General features: G+C 40.0%; 1 protein-coding gene across 2 annotated transcripts in view; it reads right to left on the bottom strand.

Moving 5' to 3' along the window:
* LOC104566381 (ras-related protein Rab-10) overlaps nucleotides 1-21,402 on the bottom strand; it is a 28,046-nt gene extending 6,644 nt beyond the window's left edge. Inside the window, exons 1-5 of one of the 2 annotated variants that reach the window (XM_088536347.1) lie at nucleotides 21,239-21,402; nucleotides 12,774-12,834; nucleotides 11,892-12,030; nucleotides 7,024-7,113; nucleotides 2,621-2,722 (exon numbers count right to left, since the gene is read on the bottom strand). In XM_088536347.1, coding sequence (XP_088392473.1) covers nucleotides 2,621-2,722; nucleotides 7,024-7,113; nucleotides 11,892-12,030; nucleotides 12,774-12,834; nucleotides 21,239-21,386 — 540 coding nt within the window. In that variant the 5' untranslated portion in view covers nucleotides 21,387-21,402. The remainder of the gene's footprint in view (nucleotides 1-2,620; nucleotides 2,723-7,023; nucleotides 7,114-11,891; nucleotides 12,031-12,773; nucleotides 12,835-21,238) is intronic. The other variant, XM_088536348.1, reaches the window with a different exon arrangement.
* Nucleotides 21,403-24,499: the final 3,097 nt, after the last annotated feature.

Below are 24,499 nucleotides of genomic sequence, written 5' to 3'. Positions count from 1 at the left end.
AATTGTGTGAAATCCCTAGGATTCAGAAGCTTTCTCCAGTCTTAAGCCCCCAAAAAGTAATAATGAAAAAGAAGCGGTATCATGCTCTCTTGTTTTAAATCACTACTCTACAAACAGGAAAATACAGCATAAAACAATGACTTCCTAACTCTAAGTCTGACAAATTGCCATTTTTTTTTGGTTTTGGTTTTGTATTTTTTGGTCGAGAATGCTCCTTTGAACCCCAAATTGCTCTCAATTCTCCTTTTTTTCCAAGGAGCTCATTACCTCTGTATGAGCTTTGTGTCTCTGGACAATAAATCTTCCCATCTACGGACGCGCTGTCTGTGGGTTTAGTTACTCAGAAATGCCTGTAGATGGTGAACAAAAGTGTATATATAAAAAATCCTGGGATAATCCTAGATTTCCTAGGATTAATAAAACCCACTGCAATGCATTTGGAAATTGCATACTGCCTGCCTGTTATATATGTACGTATGTATCTATCCATCTCTCTATCTTCTTTCTGAACGACCCCAACCTGTTTCCTAGGAGCACGGCCCTAACAGACTCTGCTCCAGAGCTCCTTCCAGTGAGTTTGGGCCGGTGCACGGGCCTGGGAAAGCAGTGCCCTTCTTCCATGGAAGCAGCTCCGCAGCCCAGGGCAGCCGTTCCCGCTGGGCAGTGAGTGAGAACCAATATCCTTCTACCTCAGACACAGGTGCTTGGGCTCCTTATTTTGCCCTTCCAGAGCAAGGTACCACTGCAGGGATCTCAGCCTGGCATCTATCATGTCATTTTTCACAGCTACTGCTCACACTTTTTTACCGCGTTTTCCTTCTCCAAATTTTCCTCAGTTAAAGGAAGTTAAAATTCAAGTAGTACATTCAGATTTCACAGTTTTGTGAACAAGCAAATTATTTTGTTGAACCTGAAAACCATGATGAAACCGCGTGGCTGTTTTATTTATTTATTTATTTACTGCAAAACTCTGTCATATCAGGCCAGTAGAAACCCAGAAAGAGAACCTTGTCTAAATCACCAAATGCATTTCCTCAAAATGGCAAATATTTCAAGAAAGTAATGGCAGATGAGGCCCTGTGAGAGGTTAGAAACCTTTTTAGGTAGGATTGTTGTTACAAACAGATTTGGCAAACCCTTGTAGACATATTTTGCAAACACACATACACAGGTAACAATCGTATCCTCAGGAAGTTCTAATTAAATTCACACTGAAGTACAACGTGATCCAAATCATGTTGAACTTCATGTAGAGAACATCAATTTTCATGAAGATGAGTAGCAATACCAAAGTTCCACTTAAATTAAAATGAGTACAGGCAATCTTGGAGGGGAAAAATACCCCAACATCATTTCTGCTTGGTGCAGAGAACTCTCTCAGATCCTACCAAAACACACTGAGCAGAAATACTAGATGGGCAGACATTTGTCTTTGCAGCGTTGTGATCACAATCATTCCTCTGTAGCTTTCATGCTTCACACTAACAAATGTATTCTCTATTTACAGCAACGTCTTTTTTGTTTATGAGAAAATTATAATTGTCTTACTTCAGACTTTCTGCCCACTATTCAAGGACCTGCTATAATTCTTCTGTTCTAAACAGTATTTGACAGTAAGTTGCTGAGTTTCATTTTCATGCTAAGGAGTCAAAAGCACGTATTAAAAAAAAAAAAAAAAAAAAAAACCTACTACTACTCTTGTTGTTGTGTAATATGACAGGACCTTGATTTAGAAGCAGTCCTGCCCCATGCTACTATTCTGACCATCCCCTCTGGCTACTTAATCAAAACACTGCAACTTGTGACTTTGCCTGTAATTTTGTTCATTTATCTTTATTATGACTTCAAGAGTACTCTGAATGGAAGGCTAGTTTTGTATAACTAATATTGGTGATGAATGGCAATGATAATACATTGCATGAAGAACATCTATTAGTGTCTAAAATAATATTCTACTGTCTGAAAATAAATTGTGATACAAAACATTTTCATAGCTAATTAAAAATAATTCAGTCCAATATAAGCATTACAGCTCTCAATAGTAGGATCTCCATGCCAACATATCCTAGGTAGTTAGAGATGCTGACACTGACAGTTACAGAAGTGATTCCATCACTAATTAATTCACATCTTTAGGGCCTAATAACTTCAACAGCAGTAACATGTATCAGCTGAACAAACAGCTATGAATTTTGGACAAAACACTCGACAGTTGAACATAAAAGGTCCGCTCACCCCATCAGCACACAGCCTCTTTATAATCCCAAAGAAACCAATAGGAAAGATACTTGTCTGGCACAGAACTGTAACTACTCTATAGCTGTGAGTCCCTCCCTTGAAGAAAAATGTGGATAGGGAAGTTGTAAAGGCACTTTTCCTTAATTTTCATCTCCTCCTTGAACCATATTTTGCCTGCTCCCTTCCTCCATTGTTCTGCTCCTCCAGGATTCTCCTCCCCAAATTCCGTTGAATGGCAACAGCTACAGGATCCCTCAAAAATATAACTACAGGATGCCAAAGCTTTGTGAATGCTTTTCTGTATTTATGACTTTGCCTGCCTAATACAGACATTTAAAAAAAAAAGTCCCACTTTCTCACTCTACTTGGAAAAAGAGCCTACCTTTTCCAGGATATCCTTAGTCAAGGTTGAGAATGCATCCTCAATATTGACATTATCTTTAGCGCTGGTTTCAAAAAAGTGTATTCCATGTTCCCAAGCAAGCTGCAAAATAAATGTAGGCAATGAGATGAAGAGTCTTTAGGAAAAAAAAAAACAGCATTAAAAAAAGTCTTCCTAAAACTATTAGCAATAAATATAGAGGTAATTCTGACAGCTCCTAAACATGTTATATAAACTGATTTAGTAAATGCCAGCTCAATATAGTATTTGATATTCATCCTCAGTTTATTAATATTAGGTAACTCTTAAATTATTCTTCTTAAATATTTACATTTTCAGAAACAGGTTTTTGGTCTATACTTCTTGTAAATAGGAAGAACAAACTCTGCTGGGCCTGTTCTCAGTGTTTTGATTTATTTGAAAAATGAACCGTCTCCTAGGCAATTTAGAGAAAACTAATGGCATGCCTGCAGAAAAGTAGAGATAAAAATGTGACAAAAGCTGTAAAAAAAAAAGAGGTGTGATGAAATACAAAAAAGAGATACTGCTTTCTTCAAAAAAAAAGAGTAGGTGATCACAGAGATAATAAGCAAGCAAAGAACAGAAATATATGTGAAAAAAATATTATGATGATAGGACAAGAGAGAAAATACTTGAAGGGCAGCATAGCCTTTACATTGGTTAATGTTATTAGTTTACTTATGTTCCTGCCAGTAAATTTCGCTGCCAGACAGTTTATAGTGTTAGCATGAAAAACAAAACAAACAAAAAACGCCCCACATAACAAAATTGACAGCTTTTAGAAGGCTTTGAATTTCTGCGTCACATCCTCTAATTTATACAGTTAAAATCATGGGGAAAAGAAAAACCGTTTCATCATTCCAAAGGGTCTCTTCTCTCTACACATCTAAAGATGATGATCCCATTCAAGAAAAATGCCCTATTTACAATGTATATAAAATCCTGTGATTACTGACCACTTATATGATTCCCTTGGAAGTCTCTGCATTCGCACAAAAGATTCCCAGTTATAATATCTGCAGCTATGCTTGCTTTTGGGGAGCTTTAGAAGCAACTTCAAAAAGCAGCACTTTACAAAATGCCATTTAGCCACTTCCTCACCCAGTTCCTCAGTTCTCCTCGTGGATTATCTGTGCTAGACCGCAACCATCTGTGTTGCCATCTGCTGGACCCTCTCTAGTTTCCCACTCTCCTTGAAACGGACAGAGTATTCCAGATGTGACCCTGCTAGCCCAAGGAAGGGGGGCAATAACCTCCCCTGTAGGCTGTCCATTACCTTCCTGATGTAGCCTCACATGCTTTTTGTCCTGTTTGCAATGGAATTTATCTCCACTTTGCATCTGTTAGTCCAAGCAGTTTTCTATCCACGTGGTCCATTTGTCCAGCTATGGGAGATGGTGCCAAAACCCTTGCTAAATTCAAGACCTATCCTCTCCACCACTCTTCTCTTGTTCACCCAGCCAGTCGTTCCCAGAAGGAAATCCAAGCAGTCAAACACAAACTGCCCTTTTGGCCTACACCAGATCATCTTCTTGTCTATCAGAGACGTGGAAAAGGATCCCATGAGGACATGCTCCATGACCTTTCCACAGCCTGAAGCAAGGCTGACAGCTGTAGTCCCCGATCCTCCTTCTTGCCTCTCTAAAGGCTGCTGGCCCTTTTGCAGTCAGCAGGGATCTCTCCCGATCACCACGATTTTCAGACCATCAACAGCGGCCTCATTATCACACTGACCGGCTCTTTCGGCACCACCGGGTGAATCTCCTGAGGCCTCACGGCTACATCCAAGTTCCCTAAGCAGTATCTAATCCGGAGCTCTCCCACCTGCTCCTTCCCCCGTGCGGTGCATGCAGAGGCCAGGGAGCATGCTCTGTCTGCAAAGACCAATGCAAAGAAAAAATGTGCATTATTTCGGCATTCCCCGTGTCATTTGTTACTACGTTTCCTCCACCTATCAATGCACCCGCATTTCCTTGGAACTACCTTCAATAGTCTTTATGTCACCATACTGCACAGAGATTCATGGATGTTCATCTTGAGTACGGCGAGTATCACGGCAGGCAAGATCTCTGCAAATCTGGGTAGCAGAATAAACCCAGCAGGCCAATATTAAAGCAGCTGCAAATATGAACAGAGCTGTGGCTCATATATTTATGTCGAAATGGAAAAGGAAAATATAAAGCATTGCTCTGTATGCCTTTGGGAGCATCTTGAAACGAATCGGCAAAGAAAATATCCAAATACGTTTGAAACTGATAGAAATTAGACTACTGGGGAAATTTTTATGCTACCGGGAAAGGTTTATATTACTCTTAAGAATAATTTGGAGATTTTGAGTGAAACAAGCTCATTCAGTAACAACATAAATAATCCTAATAATTCTTCCAAAACCAAATGTAATTGCAATTGTTCAATTCTTCTAACTCAAAATATACTAATTTCTAGCAAAGGGCTACTATGATTTCTTAGGATTGAATCAGAGAGATGTGTATACTACATTCCCAGAATCGTGGAGTACATTTTTTCCACTCATATCATTCCTCAAAATCACTTTTCATATCAGGCAAATTAAGATGGCAAAGGCAAGCAAAAGTAGGATATTTTCTTTGACTATTTCCTTTAGAAGATTTGATACGGGGTAAAATGGCCACATTCCATCAAGTCTCATAATCCTCAAGGGCTGGGGAGTTGTTTGTTTGTTTAGGAAGAGAGATAATGTTATTGGTTTGGACAGAGCAGAGGTGCTTGAGAAGGTTGAGTTCAAGCGTTTCTCAAAGTGCATGAAAAAAATATAATTACAAGAAAATCCTTCATAGTATTAAAATTAAATATATCAGCTTTGGAGGGATTAAAATTATAGAACTACAAAAGAAAACTTAACAATTGCATTAGTCTGTATATTGTAATGCTCTGGCCACTCCGTTACTATGAACTATTATGTCAATTCTGATGCCCTTGATAAGATTTCTGGGGAATCTAGGAGTCTTCTCTGTAAGGCTCTGAACAGAATAATCCTTACAGCTCACCCTCATAGGGCAATATGAAATATGTTAGAATGAATTATTGACTGGCAGAGTTAGCATCAAACTATCCTGCCTTCTTAATCTGGGTATGTTCCTTCTCTGGAATAGCAGACAGTATTAGCTCCCTCCGCACTAATGGGGTCTCTCTCCCGCCGGCTCAGTCGGATTTTCTGGTGCTTTGAAAATAGAAGGACTGAAGAGCTGCCCAGAACACAGGGGAAATCTAAAAAGCAAAGTCACCGGTGAGGAGGTAATGATTTGTTTCTTAGAAAAATTCTGTGTTTGGAGAAATTCTGATTGCATGGATAAGTAGTCAGGAGTCAGAAAACGTCACAGCCTTATGCAAAACCCTAATGCTGCCCTCTTGTGCACATGCAGCCAGCAAGGCTTCACCTTTCTCATACTGTGTTCTTTGACTGAGAGTATATATATATTTTTCAATAATGTTATTACACCTAAATAGATCAAATACATTAACATTGAAAATCTGTGAACATGCTTTCAAAATATTCTTTTTGTAATGCTGTTCCATGCTGTTCAAAACACCCTTTTTTAATCTGGAATTATACAACTGACAAGAAATTATCAGTGTTTTCATCAAATACAAGATATCCTGCCTGCCTCACCATGCTTTGGCAAATATTGGAAGTGCTCAGTCCATGTTTTTTACAATGGAGGCATGGAATTTTCAGCTGCAGAACCCATCATTGCCCTCAAAACTCTGCTCCTCCCTCACACCAGCCCTTCCTCTACACATGGCCAGCAGGTCTAAACAGCACTGTAAGCAGAACCGTGCCACACGGATCCACAGTTACAAGCAGGAAAGCGGGGTGTTCCCTAAATTTACCTGTCTTCAATTATTAAAGGATGTTCATGGCCAGCACAGTCCATGCTGCACCGGGATGGCTCTTTAGAGTCAGGCTGTAGCTAAAAGAATCACTGGTTTGCACATCAGGAAACAGAAAGATGACACAGAACGCATCACGTTTTATGCTCTGGCATTCCGCAGCAAAGCAACACTCTGCAAAAGCAGACTCTAAAATGTTTTTTAATTAGAAATTGAAATAACAAGTTTTAGGTATCATAGTAGAATTTTGGTAAGCACATTTCAAATTTTAAAATAAAAATCAGTATTCTAAAGTAAGCAACTAGTACTTATTCACTTAAAAATCAGTATTCTAAAGTAAGCAACTAGTACTTATTCACTATATTTCTGCTTATATGTTAAAAAAATGTTATTCCAGAGCAATTCCTAGCAGCAAGCTTGGAACTCAGAAGCATATGTTAATGTAGCAGCTCACAATTACAGACTGAGGTGCTTGGGAGGAGCTGATGAAAGCAGCAGTGAACAGTGCATACCTTTTCTCCTTTAAGTTTGGGAACTACACGTTCTGTTTCCTTATCACACTTGTTGCCCAGCAGTATTATGTCCACTTCATCACCTCCTTTCTAAGGGAGAACCAGCATTACTATATGTCGAGTAAGAAAAAAAGCAAACAACAGAAGTCCTTCATCTTTAGCTCACACTAACCGTCAACATTTTATTTCCTTAAAATTAAAGGCTAAACTTTGTCCTGATCTTTTTTTCCATCAGTTGCCAGGACTCCAAGGATGATCTAAAGAGTAGAAAAAAAGCTGGTTATAGGACATAGCTTGCAAAAAGGTACAAAGTATAATGGTATGTGGTGCCTGGGCACCGTCTTCAGATGAATGTTTAATATGGCTTTAAAGTGGCTCCAAATTCACAAACATGGCCCTCCCTAAAGCAGGAGGTTTAGGGATTAGCCATTAATATTAACTGTACATTTGGTGTGCACAAGTTAAAAGGACAGACTTTGCTGCATGTGAGAGTACCTCAAAGTGCTTCCCTTTTGCATAAAGTAAGATCACATTCTAATTGTTCAAGCTCAGCATTAATGTTTGATTACTCTAAGACACTTGGAAGAAGGCAATAGATTCTTAATAAATTCTTAGCTCTTAGGTTGTTCATTTTAAAGATATCACCGACTTCAAAAGGAAGAAAAATCAAGCCTTTTGATCTAGTCTCCAGCCTTTTTTCCACTAATCCTGTTACAGACATGACGACTGTGACATGCCCTGGGTGCTTTACACCAGTGTTATTTTAAGATAAGCCATTATAACCATACATTGTCGGAATAATGACAAGGGAACAGCTCCTTTCAGATGTCAAATGGACATTTGTAGGAAAAGACATAGTATTAAAAAACACTTTTTGTGCTTAAATGGAAGAAGCACATGACAATTAGTGCAAACATGGTCTCGCTTCTTACGGTCTGTATTGTGAAAGGAAATGCTCACACGGCTTCTCTGATACCTGGTGAAGTCTGGGGACAGGCTACAGGTCTTTCCTTTACAAGGACTGCAATGAAATCTTGCATCTCCACGAAAACATGTATTTTTATACTGCCTACACAGCTTTAGGATCTCTGCCTCTATTCCAAACATGATAAAAACGGTCTGAAAAGTTTTCTGGAGAGAGACTGAATGACACAGAGATGCAGAAATACATCAGCCACCCAGTGCAACTGCAGATGCCTCACCAACTTAAAAAACAATAGAAAAAAAGAAAAGGAAAACCCCGAAAATACATCATTAGAGCTGCAGTAAATTTGCAATATTGAGAGAAACGGGGGCATGGTTAGCCATGGGTAAGGAATTAACTCGCAGCTCTAACAAGTGCACCAGGCAGCACATTTGCTGTAACATACGTAAGCTCTGACACAGCTCGAGCCCTGGCAGCTCTCATCCTTGGAATCTATTCCCTAAACCTGAATCGGGTACAGAAAATCCCCTTCCCCGGAACACACATGTGCACGCACATACACACCTCCCTTCAGAGAAATACAGAGAAAACTCTTCATTAAACAGTGACAGAATCATTATTTTTAGTCTATTTGCACTTCTACAAGTAAGTTCCTTCATCTGAGGAATTCAGCAGTAGACACAATTTACTATCAAGGAACATCATTTCATTTTTTTTAACACACTCTCATTTTAGGGGCAGCTAATCTCATTTCATAAGCACAGCTGATGTCCAAGATAATGCAGTATTAAAATGAAGTAAGCTCATCATAAGAATACAAAGTACAGCCTGAAATAATGAATCAATCTAACCTGGATTAATAGACCAAAATGTTGGCTGTTTCAGAACGCATTGAGGCTTTACTCATTAAGGTCAATGGTTCCCCTACATAAAATTGCATACATCAGTCCCTAAAATAGGGTAAAGAGACAATTTCATCTCATCACATAATCAACTTTTTATTTGAAAGATTTTACCTAGCTGAGGGCTTTATAAGTGACTTTTGATTTTACTTTGATGTAAAAGGTCAAACAGAAATACTACATGCTTTCTATACAGCAACTTGAAATTAGCATTAATTAACATTGCTGCATAAAAATATGAAATTACTGTTAATATGAAATGTTATGTTCATTTATTTCTGAAAAAAACAGATTTTTTTGCAGTAAGAATATTCTTTCTAAACAGCTTCAAGTAATATGCAAAATTTAAAGGACATTAGGGATACCAAGCCTTTAAATAAATATTTATTTCAGTAAATATTTATTATTTATACATAACTATCATTTAATAATGAGTTTTCTTTTTGATTGCTTCTTCCAGCAAAGCCTAAATGCACTTCATTTATTAAAGAAAGGATCTTGCACTTTCTTTCTTTTAGGAAAGAAAAGGGAATATATGTCAAGATGAATATCTACCAAGAAGACCTCCAGATGGAAGTTTGGAAAAGTTAATCAGTCTGACCAAGCAGAGGTTTGACTGTGTGCTTAGCTGGCATAAACCAGCAGAAGGGCACTGAAGCAAACCTGCTATAAACACGGGCCTGTAATGCCTCCAGAAACACACTGTGTATTTGTATCTGCTTTTAGTTAAAACTCAGGAATCAACCTTCCAAATGCAAAATTCACAGCTGCAAGGAGGACACTTATTTTATAGTTTTTAAGATGCTATTGTGCAATTCAGCACTGACTAAACTATTAGAGTAGAATAGTACTTCTAACAATTTATCAACATGAGCTGCAACAATTTTTTTTTGAAAAGTGAAGAAAAAAGTTTTTCTTTGGTATCTTTAAAAAATATATACCCAGATTTTTGTTTCACTCTCCCATGCTTTGTTTGTTTTTAACAATTTAAGTTTGAATCTAGGTGAAATTCAGAATAATCAGCATGCTCACTTGAAAATGTCCCAAAAGGAAGCCTCTCCCCCCAGACTGGAACTGTGAGATTTCTTGAGCCTGACGGAGTTTTTGGAGCAGCTGGGCTGAGCCTGGAGCACCCGGTGGTGGCGGCGGAGCCGGGGCTGGTCACCTTCTGCTCATGGGTTAGTGGGAGAAACTGTCGACTTTTAAATGGTGCAACGAGCAAAGATGGAGCAAAGAGGGATTGCAATGGTGCAATGGAGCAAAGACCTTGCCATGGATTGCCCGCCTCGACCTCCCCTGCAGCGGATTCCCAATGATGTCTGAGTCTTCCTATAAAATCACCACGTTGTCCTTGCACAATATTTCCCAAGTATAGCTGTGCGAGGCAATATGACTTTAATAGTCACTGATCACGGGTTGAAAAGGCAACATGAGTTTGCTTGCAGGTCCACAGGAACATCGAGGACCCAGATCTGATAAAGTAATTAAACCTTTTGACAGTACACTTAAGGAAGAGAAGTGGCATCATTGTCATGTTTAAGATATAGCACGGGAATAGGCATGGGCATGCAGCAAGATGGAGGCAGAGCTGGGAAGGCTGCTAAAGCCAGGAATTTTCTTCTTTTTACTCACTATATAATGGAAACAATAGAAATTTGTTCTTTCTATAAATAAAGGATTATTTGTAAGTAATGTGCAGGCCTCACAATCTCTTTTACAGCAGCACATATATGGTGTTAATATTGATTTTTACACATATGTCTTTTTCCATATATTTTTCTAAGTGCCACATTATGATCTCATTCACAAATGTCTAGTTTCCAGTACCTTACTGGACTTATAGAAGTGATAGAAGTTTTTTTGTCTATTAGTAAATTTAGACCTTTATTTCATTTTTAAAGGCCTAACAAAATCAACCTTTCAGAACGGTTATATACGATAGCAGACAAGAGGAACAACTTAATAAATTTGACTGACTACAGTTCCACAAGTGAGGAATGGTATCAGGCTCTAATTTTCTTGCAGTGATCACAGACTTAATGAGTGAATTACAAACCCTATATACCTATATTGGATTTATCAACAAAGTCCTAAAATACTCCTCTGTGGGGATATTTTCCTAGTAAGGTTTTTTATATACAATCATATTAGTTTCCTCTAGTTATGAATGCTTGAGCAATACAGATCCTGCAGCACATCTATGTCTGTACTATGAGAATATTAATGGTAATCGGATTATAATCAGTCTAGTTTTTATAAAATCAGCAAAGAATTTCTCTGTTAAATTGCTTAAATTTAACAAAAAATTTTACGTGTGGTAAAAATGCTGTAGTACACTGTATGGATTATTTAAGTCTTTATGTGTAAAATAAAATAAGCATAAAATTCAAAAATAAGAGTATAATGTACTAACAGAATTATTCCCCAAAATATGATCTAGGTGTAAAATTTAACCTTATTACTGCCTAGTAATTACTAAAACCCACGTCCACTTCCCCCTCCTCCTTTTTTTTTCTTTCTTCTACCCTTGCACGTTTTTGAGTGCTGTAGTAAGATCTACTTTGACCCAAATGTTTATGGAGGGTTAACAATTGGTTTGCATTTATAGACTAAAACACACACAGGGGATGAAACCAGCCACCACTGAAATAAAATCTCAGGAAATGTGCTGTGTTTTAACAGTTACTGCTTAAAAACATTTGTTTTACAATGAATAGCCCCAAATATTTTATCAATATTTTATTGATAATGCACTAAGACTAAATTATTTATTTCACTATAAAGCTCCAGTTAAAACGTTCACTAATTGCTGGTTTTAAGACTAGTACATACAAACATTGGTACAAACATTGCTAGAAATTGAGTATTTTTGCATTTCTAAAAATTTAAACTAAGGAAGTGTAATTACCATATTGCATACTGAGTTAACCGTAAGAAACTGAGGTTAGGAACATGTAGGTCAAGTCACAAAAAAATGAATTTCATGTAATAATTCACTGACCATCTTCATTAAAAACATGATCACTGTTAGATATATTTACCTCATGTATGTCTTTCATCCAGCTTGCTATACCTTGAAAACTGTCCAGACTTGTGATGTCGTATACAAGAACAAATCCTTGTGCTCCACGAAAATAACTAGTACTAAGTGTATGGAATCGTTCCTGGCCAGCAGTATCCCTGAAAGAAACCGTAAAATGTCACCAAAAAAATCAGAACAAACAAATAGCAGAATTCATCCAGCCAAGGAAATGAGTTTATTTTGAAGAGTACTGTCCTAATTCTGAACGGTGTGCCCCAGCATAAAAGGAGCAAGAAGAAGGAAAGCATCTGGATGTGAAATATGTGTCATTCAGCAGTGAAATATATGCTGAAAAAAAAATATTTTGAGTAATACCACCCTAGTTGGAAAGCTAAAGAATCACTGAAGTTTGGTATGGTATCTTCAAGCTTATCATTCCTTCTTCAGGTATAGTGAATCAGCAAGATCAGCACAACTCTTGCCAAAAATAAATCCAGAATACAAGCACTGCGGGAGGCAGGTGGCATCCTGTATTCTGAATTTGTATTCTGTATTCTGTCATCTGTATTCTGAATCCTGTATTTGTCTTGGTGGCCCTTTGAATTATTGAGCAATGGAATCTAAAATTTTCTTACTTTGTCACTTCCCTTAATATACTGGTACAATTATATAGACTTAATATAGATCTGCATTTTTTGTATGCTACAGCAGTAAAGTTTTATTGTTAAAACATCTTAGTAACAATCCTCCTTGTAACTCATATTAGTTGCTGCAAACAGTAATGTTCCCCATGCCCAAACTCAAATTTTCAAATGATCTCTTGCAATCAAAGGCAGACTGGACTTTGCATGTTGTAATATAATTCAGCTGAATTTCACTTGTGATATAAATTAAAACTTACCATATCTGAAGTTTTACTCTGGTATCATTAAATACTACTGGCTTTACTTTAAAATCAATGCCTAAAAGAAAAACAAAAAAAAGAAAATCCATCATGTGTCCATTTTAAAGGTTGTTTCTAATCTCTAATTATTGTGCAGATTTGAAGAGGAAGTAGAAAGGAAATAAATCAACAAAGAACATATGTTCCATGTGTTGGAACTGTATATATGGAAAATGGAAGCTGCAGAAGGCAGCTACTCAGTGGTAAAAACCACCAGGCATTAACACATCACACAAAAGCAACAGAGAGGCAGGTCAGAGGTACAACTGCAAACTACAAGTCCAGATTTCCCTTAAGCACAGGGACACAGTTTGGTGGCCCATTCACAGTAATATTTGGCAAAGATATGGATGATTCCAGCTGTTTCCAGTTCCACTGCAGCAGCGTGGCAGCTATGAATGGGAAGCTAGTGCCAAATGCTCACAAGGCTGTTACTTGCACAATGCCATTTTTTCTCTTTACTGCCAAATTGCTAAAAATTCCTAAAATTACAAGGAATAGAAATTAGCTACACTGGTTAAACGCAATGATAAGCATCTACTAAATTTTGTTCATATTTAAGAGTGTCTCTGTAGTCTTCTGCATCCCAAATCTAGAGCGTTAATGCTACAACTAGGCATTAGCAGTCAGCACAAAGTCAGTGTTGCATGTTCCTGTAAGAAATTTCATTATAATTTATAATGGTTGTCTTTATATCAAATTAGTACTTCAAATGTGGTAAACGATACCTGGATTTATGGGCTGTTGAAGCTCCAGACTTAACATTTGAAAACACATCCTGACAATTGCTATCTCAATGTAGTGATTCAGTATTATTTGACAATTTTTTTCTCAGTTACTTTATTGCTGAAATTCAAAATATTTTTAATTATTTCTCCATTTACTTCATTCACTGAAAGACAATGAGAGTATTCTTCAGCTTTATTAAGCAAGATAGTACTGTGGTAGCCAGCCAGGCTGTATTTCTCACGGCACAAAGTCAAAATGTAGCTACATAACACAGATTTTCTCCTGTGGCAATGTCATTGGAAAGAACTTAGAGGTTTGCCAAAGCCTTTGCCTACCAGGAACACTGCATGTTACAGTGATACAGCTAAGAGATTTTGCACAGAAATTCAGGGAAATTTAGAACAAGACTGTTGAGAACCACATCAATACCAGGCGACAAAGCATGCCTTAAACCACCATCAAAACAAGCATAGGTAAGGAAACGTGCTGTACTTCAAGCACTGGAAGATATCTTCTCTACACTGCCTTACGCAATGATCATACGACACGATTTGAAGTTTCTCAGAAACCACTGTTCTCAAATCAGTCTCAAAGACTGTTATTCCAATCTCAAAAAGAAAAATATTTATGTATATAAACCTTTATAAATTTCCTCCTTCCCCTTGATTGTGAGCAATAAGCCACAGCAAAACTCTGTCAACTTTGACATTTCTGAAACAAATGCCTTTGTAATTCTCCTAGAAAAGGCACCTTCTGACCCAGAAGCCTCACCTTACCCTCGGGCAGCCTCCTTCGCTCCTCACGCTGCTCCCCTGCTCTCTGCAGCGCGGGCGGCGCGTGACAGAAAACTTGGGTCTCCTACACTCACTAACGCAATCTAGAAGGAGGCAGCTCTGTCCTCGGTGGCCTCAGGCCTTGGGGACCCACGGTCACGCTCCAAGGTTGTGACGGGGGTCTTGGGAAGGGGCTCCCACCCCCGTGTCCAGCACGTGGCCATCGCCGCGTGGGCCTCACCACACAGCCCCGGCTGTGGCGCAGGCCCAGGGGAGACCGACGGCCTCAGAAACGGCCTTCTCAAAAGCCCTTTCCCCTTTGCATTCCTGGGTTGAGTTTTCTGTGTACTCAGAAAACATCAAAATATCTGGTGATATATAAGCCAGGAGCTTTCATTTCGAGTTTTTATGTTGAAAAGCTTCATGACGTGAGGAAGGACGTCCACTTTGCAGTACTGTTAACTAGCTACCCTGTTTGACTGTAAACACACAATACCACTATTCTTCTGCTTCCATGCTTTCTGTAAAATCCAAGGCAACTTTTTACAAAATCAACAATTTTGCATTAGTACCATTGCAGTGATTTCTATCAGACTCCGACTGCCAATTACTTTATCAGAGGAAAGCATTCATGGAAATAAAATAAAACAAAACTGCGGTAGAGGAAACGCTCCCTTTCTTTTTATTTCCTGGTGTATTTTGCGTACAGCTTTGAAGAGTTTGTTCTCACACACAAGAATCCAAAGGTGCTAACATTTCATACATGCATAAAAACTTGGGTGAATTTTTACAATTATTATGATAATCATGTCCTTCACTTGATGAATTCTCATTGAAGCTTCAATGGAAAAGGAAGATGAAATAATATAATTGGTATCTGTAATTAATATTATATAAAGCTTCCTTGATGAAATTAATAATGTTAGATGGTAATTTGATTTAAGCCAAATATGCTTATTTTCTCACATAAGGTGAAATTTAAACTTTAAGGAAAACATATGCTCTTGCATTTCACACAATTTTGTTTAATTATCTGTATCGCTGTCTATGGCTAATATTAGAACACTTGAGAATGAAGTGGGAATATGGAAAAAAATCTAATCAGCTAGAGATTTCCAGACTTAAAAGAAACTGTTTTTTTATTTGACATACATTGTAATAATAAATTGACATAAGCTTTTTTTTTTAATTTATAATAAAAGAACTAGAGTGCTGAATCAGACTAAATTTAATCTAAATTAAAATAAGGCATATTGACTTCTTAAGTCAACTTCAAAATTTATTGACCTAAAAGGTCAATGAATGTTAGTGAAAAAACAGAAGTCAATATGTTCTGCATGCATGATTTGTTCATGTCTTTATATGAAATTTCAAGCAACTTAGCAAATTGAAAAGGCAAAAAAGAAAAATGAGGAATACAGGGCCAAAGACAGCTCACAGATTTCAGACTGATTTTAGGCCCATGTATTATACAATATGATCAACATTACAAAGCTAACTGATTACCACTTTTGAGATGAATGTTATTTAAATGCAAGCATGTGCTTGCTTCTTTTAAACTGTCAAATAAAAACAAGAATGGGTACACAGGTAAAAGTCCAAATTCTGGTTGTTGTTGCAAGATATTACAGCTAAGTGACTTATTCTTTTTTTTTCATTATATTTAAAATAATGAATATGTCCATATTAGGACTGAAACAACTTAAATACAACTAGATCTAGGAAGCATTAAAATAGTCAACCCCAAAGGAATTCAGTGGCGACTTGCTTGTCTCACCCCTTCAGTATCTGCAAAAAAAAGTCTTCAGCCATCTGCAAACTCTTCTTCCAAAAGGTGTGGAAGCAGATAAGCTTCTTGTGCTTGAGTATTAGAGCAACAAAGATGATTAAGGGACTGGAGCATCTATTTTATGAGGAAAGACTAAGCGAGCTGGGCCTGTTAGCCTGGAGAAGAGAAAATTGAGAGGGCACCTGATCAAAATGTATAAGTACCTGAGGGGAGAATGTAAAAAGGATGGGGCCAGGCTCTTCTCGGTGGTGACCAGTGACAGGACAAGGGGTAACGGGCACAAGCTGAACCCCAGGCAGCTCCATGTCCACGGTGAGGAAGAACTTCTCTGGTGTGAGGGTGCCAGAGCCCTGGCACAGGCTGCCAGAGAGGCTGTGGAGGCTCCTGCTCTGGAGATCTTCAAACCCGCCTGGATGGACCCTGTGCCCCTGCTCTGGGTGTCCCTGCTGGAGCAGGGCTTGGACTGGGTCATCTCCAGAGGTCCTGCCAACCTCAACCGTTCTGTATGATTCTGTGAGTATGATAAGGTCCCAGTCATTGGTGAGGGAGGTCAACTGTGTTTGACTAATTGTAATTTGATCTACAGAGCTATCTAAGGAAGGGGGAGCCTGGAATATATCAAGACTGTCAGCAAGAACCAGTAGTCACTACAACAAAACCCACATTACTGCCTCCTTTAATACTGCCTGGTCACAGTCACTTTCAGTCACTTCTTGTGGGGGACGGACGGGGGAGTGGACATGTCAAGAAGTATCTGAAGCCGAGTAGCAGCTGCATAGCCAGGTGTAGCATCAAACACCGCATTGGTAAAGAAAGCAACCCAAGGGATCAGATCTTTTGCTAGGAAAGTAAAATTGATAAAAATCTAGTCTTATAAAAAGCAAGAAAGCAAGAAAGCAAGAAAGCAAGAGAAAGCAAGAAAGCAAGAAGCAAGAAGAAAGAAAGAAAGAGAAGAAGGAAGAAGAAGAAAGAAAGAAGAAAGAAAGAAGGAAAGAAAGGAAGAAAGAAAGGAAGAAAAGAAAGGAAGAAAGAAAGGAAGGAAGGAAGGAAGGAAGGAAGGAAGGAAGGAAGGAAGGAAGGAAGGAAGGAAGGAAGGAAGGAAGGAAGGAAGGAAGGAAGGAAGGAAGGAAGGAAGGAAGGAAGGAAGGAAGGAAGGAAGGAAGGAAGGAAGGAAGGAAGGAAGGAAGGAAGAGAAGGAAGGAAGGAAGGAAGGAAGGAAGGAAAGGAAGGAAGGAAGGAGGAAGGAAGGAAGGAAGGAAGGAAGGAAGGAAGGAAGGAAGGAGGAAGGAAGGAAGGAAGGAAGGAAGGAAGGAAGGAAGAGAAGGAAGATAGAAGAAGGAAGAAAGAAGGAAAGAAAGAAGGAAAGAAAGAAGGAAAGAAAGAAGGAAAGAAAGAAGGAAAGAAAGAAGGAAAGAAAGAAGGAAGGAAAGAAAGGAAGGAAAGAAAGAAAGAAAGAAAGAAAGAAAGAAAGAAAGAAAGAAAGAAAGAAAGAAAGAAAGAAAGAAAGAAAGAAAGAAAGAAAGAAAGAAAGAAAGAAAGAAAGAAAGAAAGAAAGAAAGAAGGAAAGAAAGAAGGAAAGAAAGAAGGAAAGAAAGAAGGAAAGAAAGAAGGAAAGAAAGAAGGAAAGAAAGAAGAAAGAAAGAAAGAAGAAAAGAAGGAAAGAAAGAAGGAAAGAAAGAAGGAAAGAAAGAAGGAAAGAAAGAAGGAAAGAAAGAAGGAAAGAAAGAAGGAAAGAAAGAAGGAAAGAAAAGAAGGAAAGAAAGAAGGAAAGAAAGAAGGAAAGAAAGAAGGAAAGAAAGAAAGAAAGAAAGAAAGAAAGAAAGAAAGAAGAAAGAAAGAAAGAAAGAAAGAAAGAAAGATTGAAAGAAAGAAAGAAAGAAAGAAAGAAAGAAGAAAGAAAGAACGAAAGAAGGAAAGAAAGAAGGAAAGGAAAGAAGGAAAGAAAGAAGGAAAGAAAGAAGGAAAGAAAGAAGGAAAGAAGGAAAGAAGGAAAGAAAGAAAGAAAGAAAGAAAGAAAGAAAGAAAGAAGAAAGAAAGAAAGAAAGAAAGAAAGAAAGAAAGAAAGAAAGAAAGAAAGAAAGAAAGAAAGAAAGAAAGAAAGAAAGAAAGAAAGAAAGAAAGAAGAAAGGAAGGTGGTTTCCTAATTAGCATTGGTAACACAGGTTATATTTACCTTCAATATCCAACTTTTTTGTTTATTAATTCTACCTTATTTCTTTGTAGTGTGAATGTGAGGGAAATTTCAAAACTTCAGAACTTTTTTTTTGGCAATTTCACTCCTAGGTCTTGTATTTTACCTCATAACAAATCATATCCTCTTTTTTAACATAGGCATTAGAAAGCAAAAGGATCCTTTTGAAGAAAAAATCAGAAAAAAAATCTTTCTTTTTTTCAAAGTAGAAGTGGAAGTTTAAATGCTGGAAGTGGAGTTGCACCAATTTCAAATATGAAGGTTTGGCAAAGACCACATCTCTACAGAAATCTTGCCACAGGGTACATTTTTTTGAGGCACTGTGGCCAATGCAATACAGCAAAATAACAACCTATTGGATCAGCACCTTGTTCACATTGCATGCAGGAGGGGGTTTTTTTGTCCGTAAAATAGGGCTTTCTATACAATACCATTGTTAAAAAAAAAACAGTTATTCTTCATAGGCTGCTATAGTCTATTATTCATAATACAATGCATCTGCCTTATGATGCATATAAGTTTAATTAGAAAACTATAACTGCTTCTAATTCAACCCAAATTGCGTAATTGAAGAGGAGTAAGGGCAACCCATCCTTGGGTGTTTAAGTGCTGCATAAAGTGCTTTCAATGAAAATTCACTGTGAATGCATTCTCTTTTTTCTATTTCAAAAAATACATGATTTTAGAAAATTTCACAACTCAAACATACTAGATGCAACTAGAAAAAGTGAGAAAAGTCTTTTTTTTTTTTTAATAAGGCTAGATTTTTTTTTCTATCAGCACAAACTTTCCGAAAGGGCCTCTCAACAGCACCCAGGCAGCCCTTAACTTCTGTGACTACTACCCTCCACCACCACAGAAATGTGGTGATATAAGATCTTGTCAGGCAACTCAAATACCTGAGAAACTAAACAGCCTGGATAATGGTCTCCCTATTTTAATCAATGTTCCAGCTGGACAGATAGGGTGAAAAAAATCAATTAACATCAGACAAGCATTCAGTAGAGTGACTAAGAGTGTATGAAACGGGCATGCAAATGAAAAGAGCTGTTTGTTCTGATGGTGTCAACGAAGTGCAAGAAGACATCACGAACAGAAAATGCGAAATGCTGCAACGCACCTGAAGCTTCTTCTTACAGACCTTTCCAAAAACATAATACCAAGACTTCACCACCTGCGCTGTTGTAGCTGCCGTAGTGGACAAGAAACTTCCATTTTTAACACTACGATTTTAAAAGTCATCAATGAACAACTCCATTCATTTTAAAAACCTAAGCTCTGACAAACTTGTAAAATGGAATTAAATCGAATACAAAATTCAAGAAATTACTTTGAAATCACATTCAGATAACAAATACCTAGATTCAAATGACTTTTACGTAGCAGATAGACAGACATATGTTAAAGTTTTTAAACCCCTCAACAATAGGTTTTGAAAACAGCAACAAAGTTCATCTCAGTCCGTAATGGCCACAAAACTGATTCATCTTAACTATTCTTTAAACTATTTCACAACTTGGAAATCAGAGCACAAACGATTCTGTCTCAAAATAATAATCTCAAAGATAAGAGCCTAAAAACACCATCACTAAAGCTGACATTTATTTTAATGGGCATTTCTTGGGAGCTATCTTAGGCAGTGTAACAAATTGCCTTTTACAAGGATAAATTTTCACTATATTTCTGCTGGTCGTATTCTTCCCTTTTTGTTTCTGTTCGTTCAGAAGATGCTTTGCAGGAATATGCAAGGAAATAAAACATGGTTTAAGTTCTGTCAATTCTCATGTGGGCAGGTCAATAACTTCATGCCCATTAAGCATTCCCTCTTACAGAATAGGACCAACTGCTGCCACAAGTGCTACCTACTACATACTTGGTCAAGCAAAATCCTCCTACACTGAGGAGTGCATCAGCACCTTGCACATTCAAAACACAGGAACAAGCCATTTCTCGTGCATACTCTACCCTTCCATTAAACTGCAAAGAAAATGAAAAAAAAATGATTACAAACATGCAAAACCATGTTTAAAAATGAGGATTTTCCACTCAGAAATCTGCAGTATGTCCGTAGCAAATAACGCCCACACATTGCACATTTTGCAGACGCTGCTGACCGTGTCCAGCACGTGGACAGGGAGCTGGCCCTTCCCCGTGGGGACGGGGCCCTGCAGCAGCGCCGCAGGGGAACGGCCGAGCGGGCAGCTCCGGCAGAGGGGCAGGGAAGGCAGCGCGAAACCAGCTCGCTGTCGCAGGGCTCATTATTTCCATGGCAGCAGTGGCTCTACGTTAATAACCACACATGGAGCCATCTACGGGAGAAGATAACTTGACCCGTCGGTGCCCTTTATACCATTAAAATCCACTAATACAGAGTTAGGGGCACTTGGGGATGGGGCACAGCAGGGTGTCCCTTCGGGGGTACCTGGGCAGGGGGTACGGCGGGGTGTCCCTGAGGGGGTTACTTAGGACGGGGCATGGCAGGTGGTTTCACTGAGGGGGTACCTGGGCACGGGGCACAGCGGGGTAACCCTACAGGGGGTACTTGGGCACGGGGCTCAGCAGGGTGTCCCTGCGGGGGTACCTGGGACACAGGGCACATCACGGTGTCCCTGCGGGGGCACTTAGGGCACAAGACTTGGCAGGGTGTCCCTGAGGGGGTACTTGGGCATGGTGGGGTGTCCCTGCGGAGGCTCTTGGGGCATGGGGCTTGGCAGGGTGTCCCTACAGGAGTACTTGGGCACGGGGCTCAGCAGGGTGTCCCTGCGGGGGTACCTGGGACACAGGGCACATCAGGGTGTCCCTGAGGGGGTACTTGGGCACAGGACACATCAGGGTGTCCCTGCGGGGGCACTTGGGCACGGCGGGGTGTCCCTGAGGCGGCCGGGGCTGCCCGGGTGCGCGGGGGTCCGGGCCGGGGTGGCGGGCGGTGCCGGTCACTCACCGATGGTGGCCAGGTAGGAGGAGGAGGAGAAGGCGGCGGGCGGCGCGGCGGGCTCCGTGTACCGGCGCACGATGGACGTTTTCCCCACGCAGGAGTCCCCGGCCATCACCACCTTCACCAGCAGCGGCTTCCCCGCCAGCGCGGCCATGGCGGAGCCCGCGGCGCCGGCGGCGGGGAAGCTGCGCGCGGCCGGGCCGGGCCGGGCCGGGCCGAGCCGGGCCGGGGCCGCCCCGCGGCGGGGGCGGGGGCCGCGCATGGCGGGGCCGCGCCCCGGCGCGCGGGGAAGCGAAACTCGCCGCGTTTCCTCCGCGCGGGGCAGCGGGACGCGCAGGGGGAAGCGCGGGAGCAGCCGGCAGCCCGGCCAGGCCGCGCGGCGGGACGGCGCCATGGGGCGCGCGAGCCCCGCTCGAGAGCGGCGCCTCACTCCGCCGAGGGGCCGCTCGGGGCGGGAAGGTACCACAGGCGCCCGGGACCGCGGCAGGGGCCCGGTGCTGTGTCCGGTAACGAGGCCGGGTTAACGTTAAAACCGCCACCAACGCTGCGGTAAAACCGCCACCGACGCTGCGTTATACCGCCACAAACGCTGCTTTAAAACCGCCACAGACGCTGCGCGCGGCTGCTTTAGGCACGGCTTTGGATCAGGATTATGCAATTCTGCAAAGACGCTTCTGTTTTCTTCAAGTTTCGTCGCAGGGGATGAAAAAAGGAACTTGTGTAATGCTTGCTGACACTTCCCTTGAGAAGTGCCGAAATGATCCGTCTGGTTTCTTTTCCTTCCTTCTTTTAAAGATCGGAGACAGAGGAAATAATTTCAATAATGTCCTCTTTCACTTTTGATTTCATATTTTCTGACACTCCAACTTGCCAAAAAAAAAAATCCACGGTGTAGATTTGCTGCCTGTAACTCTGGGTATTTCTACCAGACCACCATACTCTGATCAAATAAAAAGGCCTTGCCCATTTGCTGATCTTGCATACTGGATTCAGATGGGGTATTAGGTTTAAGAATGGGATATACTTTGAATTAGGAATAGTAATATATGTTTTTGAATGTTTGTGATTACCTAAACCTGTGGCGATGCCACATAATTTTCGTCATTTTCATCTTCAGCCCTTCCAAGCAACTCATTTCAATCAATTCACATAGAACATAACAGAGTAGTAGATTTAACTTACTCATTTATTCTTTGTGGAGGACAGATAGTGAATCAGTGAGTTCTGCTTAGCACAACTGGGGAAGTCCGTTTTTCAGAGGTTACCTAATCTCTCAGGCTTGTTTCCCCATCGCCTCACGCTGAAGCAAAATCTTGTGCCGTGGCTGTTCCGTGTCAAACTGGTTGGCCACAAACCTGTAGGACTTTGTGCGAGCAGATCGCCAAAGGGTAGCAAAAAGTTGTTCAGTGTCTGTCATTGCTGGAAGAATGAAAATTTCTGCTGTAAGTCAGGAACTTATCAGTAGAAAATAACTGAGAAGTTCAAGTATGAAGTATTTCTGTTAGAGACAGAAAAATATTATATTTTGATAAGACTGAATGCACTCTTGAATTACAGTTGGTGGAACAAGTCGATTTACAGGACACTTTTTCTGACTCAATCATATTATGAAGGCATTTGGAGAGCTTTTTGTGTACAATAAAACTGCAAGTGTGGGGCTTGTTTAGTTTAACAAAATGAGAGCTAGGAAGACTAGCTGTCTACTAAGGGACAAATAATAGGGAGGAAGAAAGCTGTTTAAATAAAAAAATATTGGCTGAAGAATGAACAGGTATACACTGACAATGAATATGACTGGACTAAAAATTGTGATAGTTCTATATGTCAGAAAACAGTTGTAATCAAGGTAATTGAGGGGAAAAAATCTTGATTAAGACAGAACATGATAAATTTGTTTGAGAGATTATGACTGTCTGCAGTAGCAAACTATTGGACTTAGTAAACCAAAATACTCCCTATGAGAAGTGTCCTCTGCTTTCTAAGCAGCTCCGTGAAGCCTTCATGCTCCTTGCTTTGGGAATCTCCATGCTTTCTCGTGGAAAAAATCAAAGCTGCTTGTTATTGATTTGAGTGTTGAATATTGATTGGATTATCCTAGGTCTGAACTATGATGGGACTCTAGGATGTTTTGGTACTTCCCCTGCATCAGAGATGATGATGCATTTATGGATAATCTAAAATTTGCAGCGAAGTTCAGATGTCTCCAGTCTGCTATGAATAAATTCCACTCTGTTCCTTCCATCTCCCGTTCTGGCAGGGGCTGGGATGTGAATACCGTCCCAGACAATATGTGCAGCTGCAGTATGGTAAATTTGACCAAAAGGGAGAAAAATTTCGTCTACCTGTGTTAGATTTATAGCTTGCCCATAGCAGCAGTGACTAGAAGCGAGGAACCTGCGAAATCACAAATGTCTCATTTATGGGAAGCTAAAAGCACTTCTGTACATCTTCCCACAAATACCGGTAAGGTCGTTTGCCTTAGCTTAGTAAATGCAGCATCTCAGTTCCGTGGTTATAAAGAACCTTCAGACAAGTCCTCCCAAGGCCCAAACCCCATGAGGTGGTGCCGGTTTGGATGCAGGAGCAGGAGCGAGGGCAGTGCTCTGCTGTGCGAGGAGATGCTCCAGCACAGATCTGCGTATGCCTGTGAGCTGCGTGTGAGCAGCATTGCTTGTCGGTGTATAAATACCCCTAAGGCCTTGTCCTCATTGAGGAGCCTTCTCCAGGTATCTGCTCTGAAGTTATTCTTTGCAAAATAGCCTACTTCAAGTGCTAGTAACATTGTAGCTCTCTAAAGCACTTAAGATTTTATGATAGCGTGGGCTGCTGGTGTTAGCAAACAAGCAAGGATTCTATTAATTTCTTAACAAACCCTCCATTGCCTACAGTTACCTTCCTATCCATAAAATACAGTATCACTTATCCACAAGGGGACAGTCTTTCCATCTCTTACCACCAACTATAACAGTTTAAAAGTTAACCCTTTCGAAAGCTACCACAATGAGTATGGAACTAGGAAAAAAAAATGATTTGATTTGTTTTGAATGCATGTTCCTTATCTTACGGGAAGTTCCAGATCTTTGTAAGCTATACGAAGTTGTTTAATTAGTAGATCCAATCATAAGTAAAGTTAGTTTGGTGAAGGTAGTGATGTGAAAATAGTAAGGATGTATCTTTGCACAGTCGGTGCAAAGTGCAAACCGAAGTTACCATGGCACGCATTGAGATATCCTTAGAAAAGGAGGAAACTGCTCTCTGTGATTAACC

The sequence above is a fragment of the Tinamus guttatus genome, unplaced genomic scaffold, assembly GCF_059628265.1.
Source record: "Tinamus guttatus ecotype Peru unplaced genomic scaffold, ASM5962826v1 Tinamus_guttatus_pri_ptg000659l, whole genome shotgun sequence".
In the NCBI taxonomy this organism is placed as follows: Eukaryota; Metazoa; Chordata; class Aves; order Tinamiformes; family Tinamidae; genus Tinamus; species Tinamus guttatus.
Note: the sequence above shows the minus strand (reverse complement) of the source record. Positions and strands in the feature narration are given on the sequence as shown.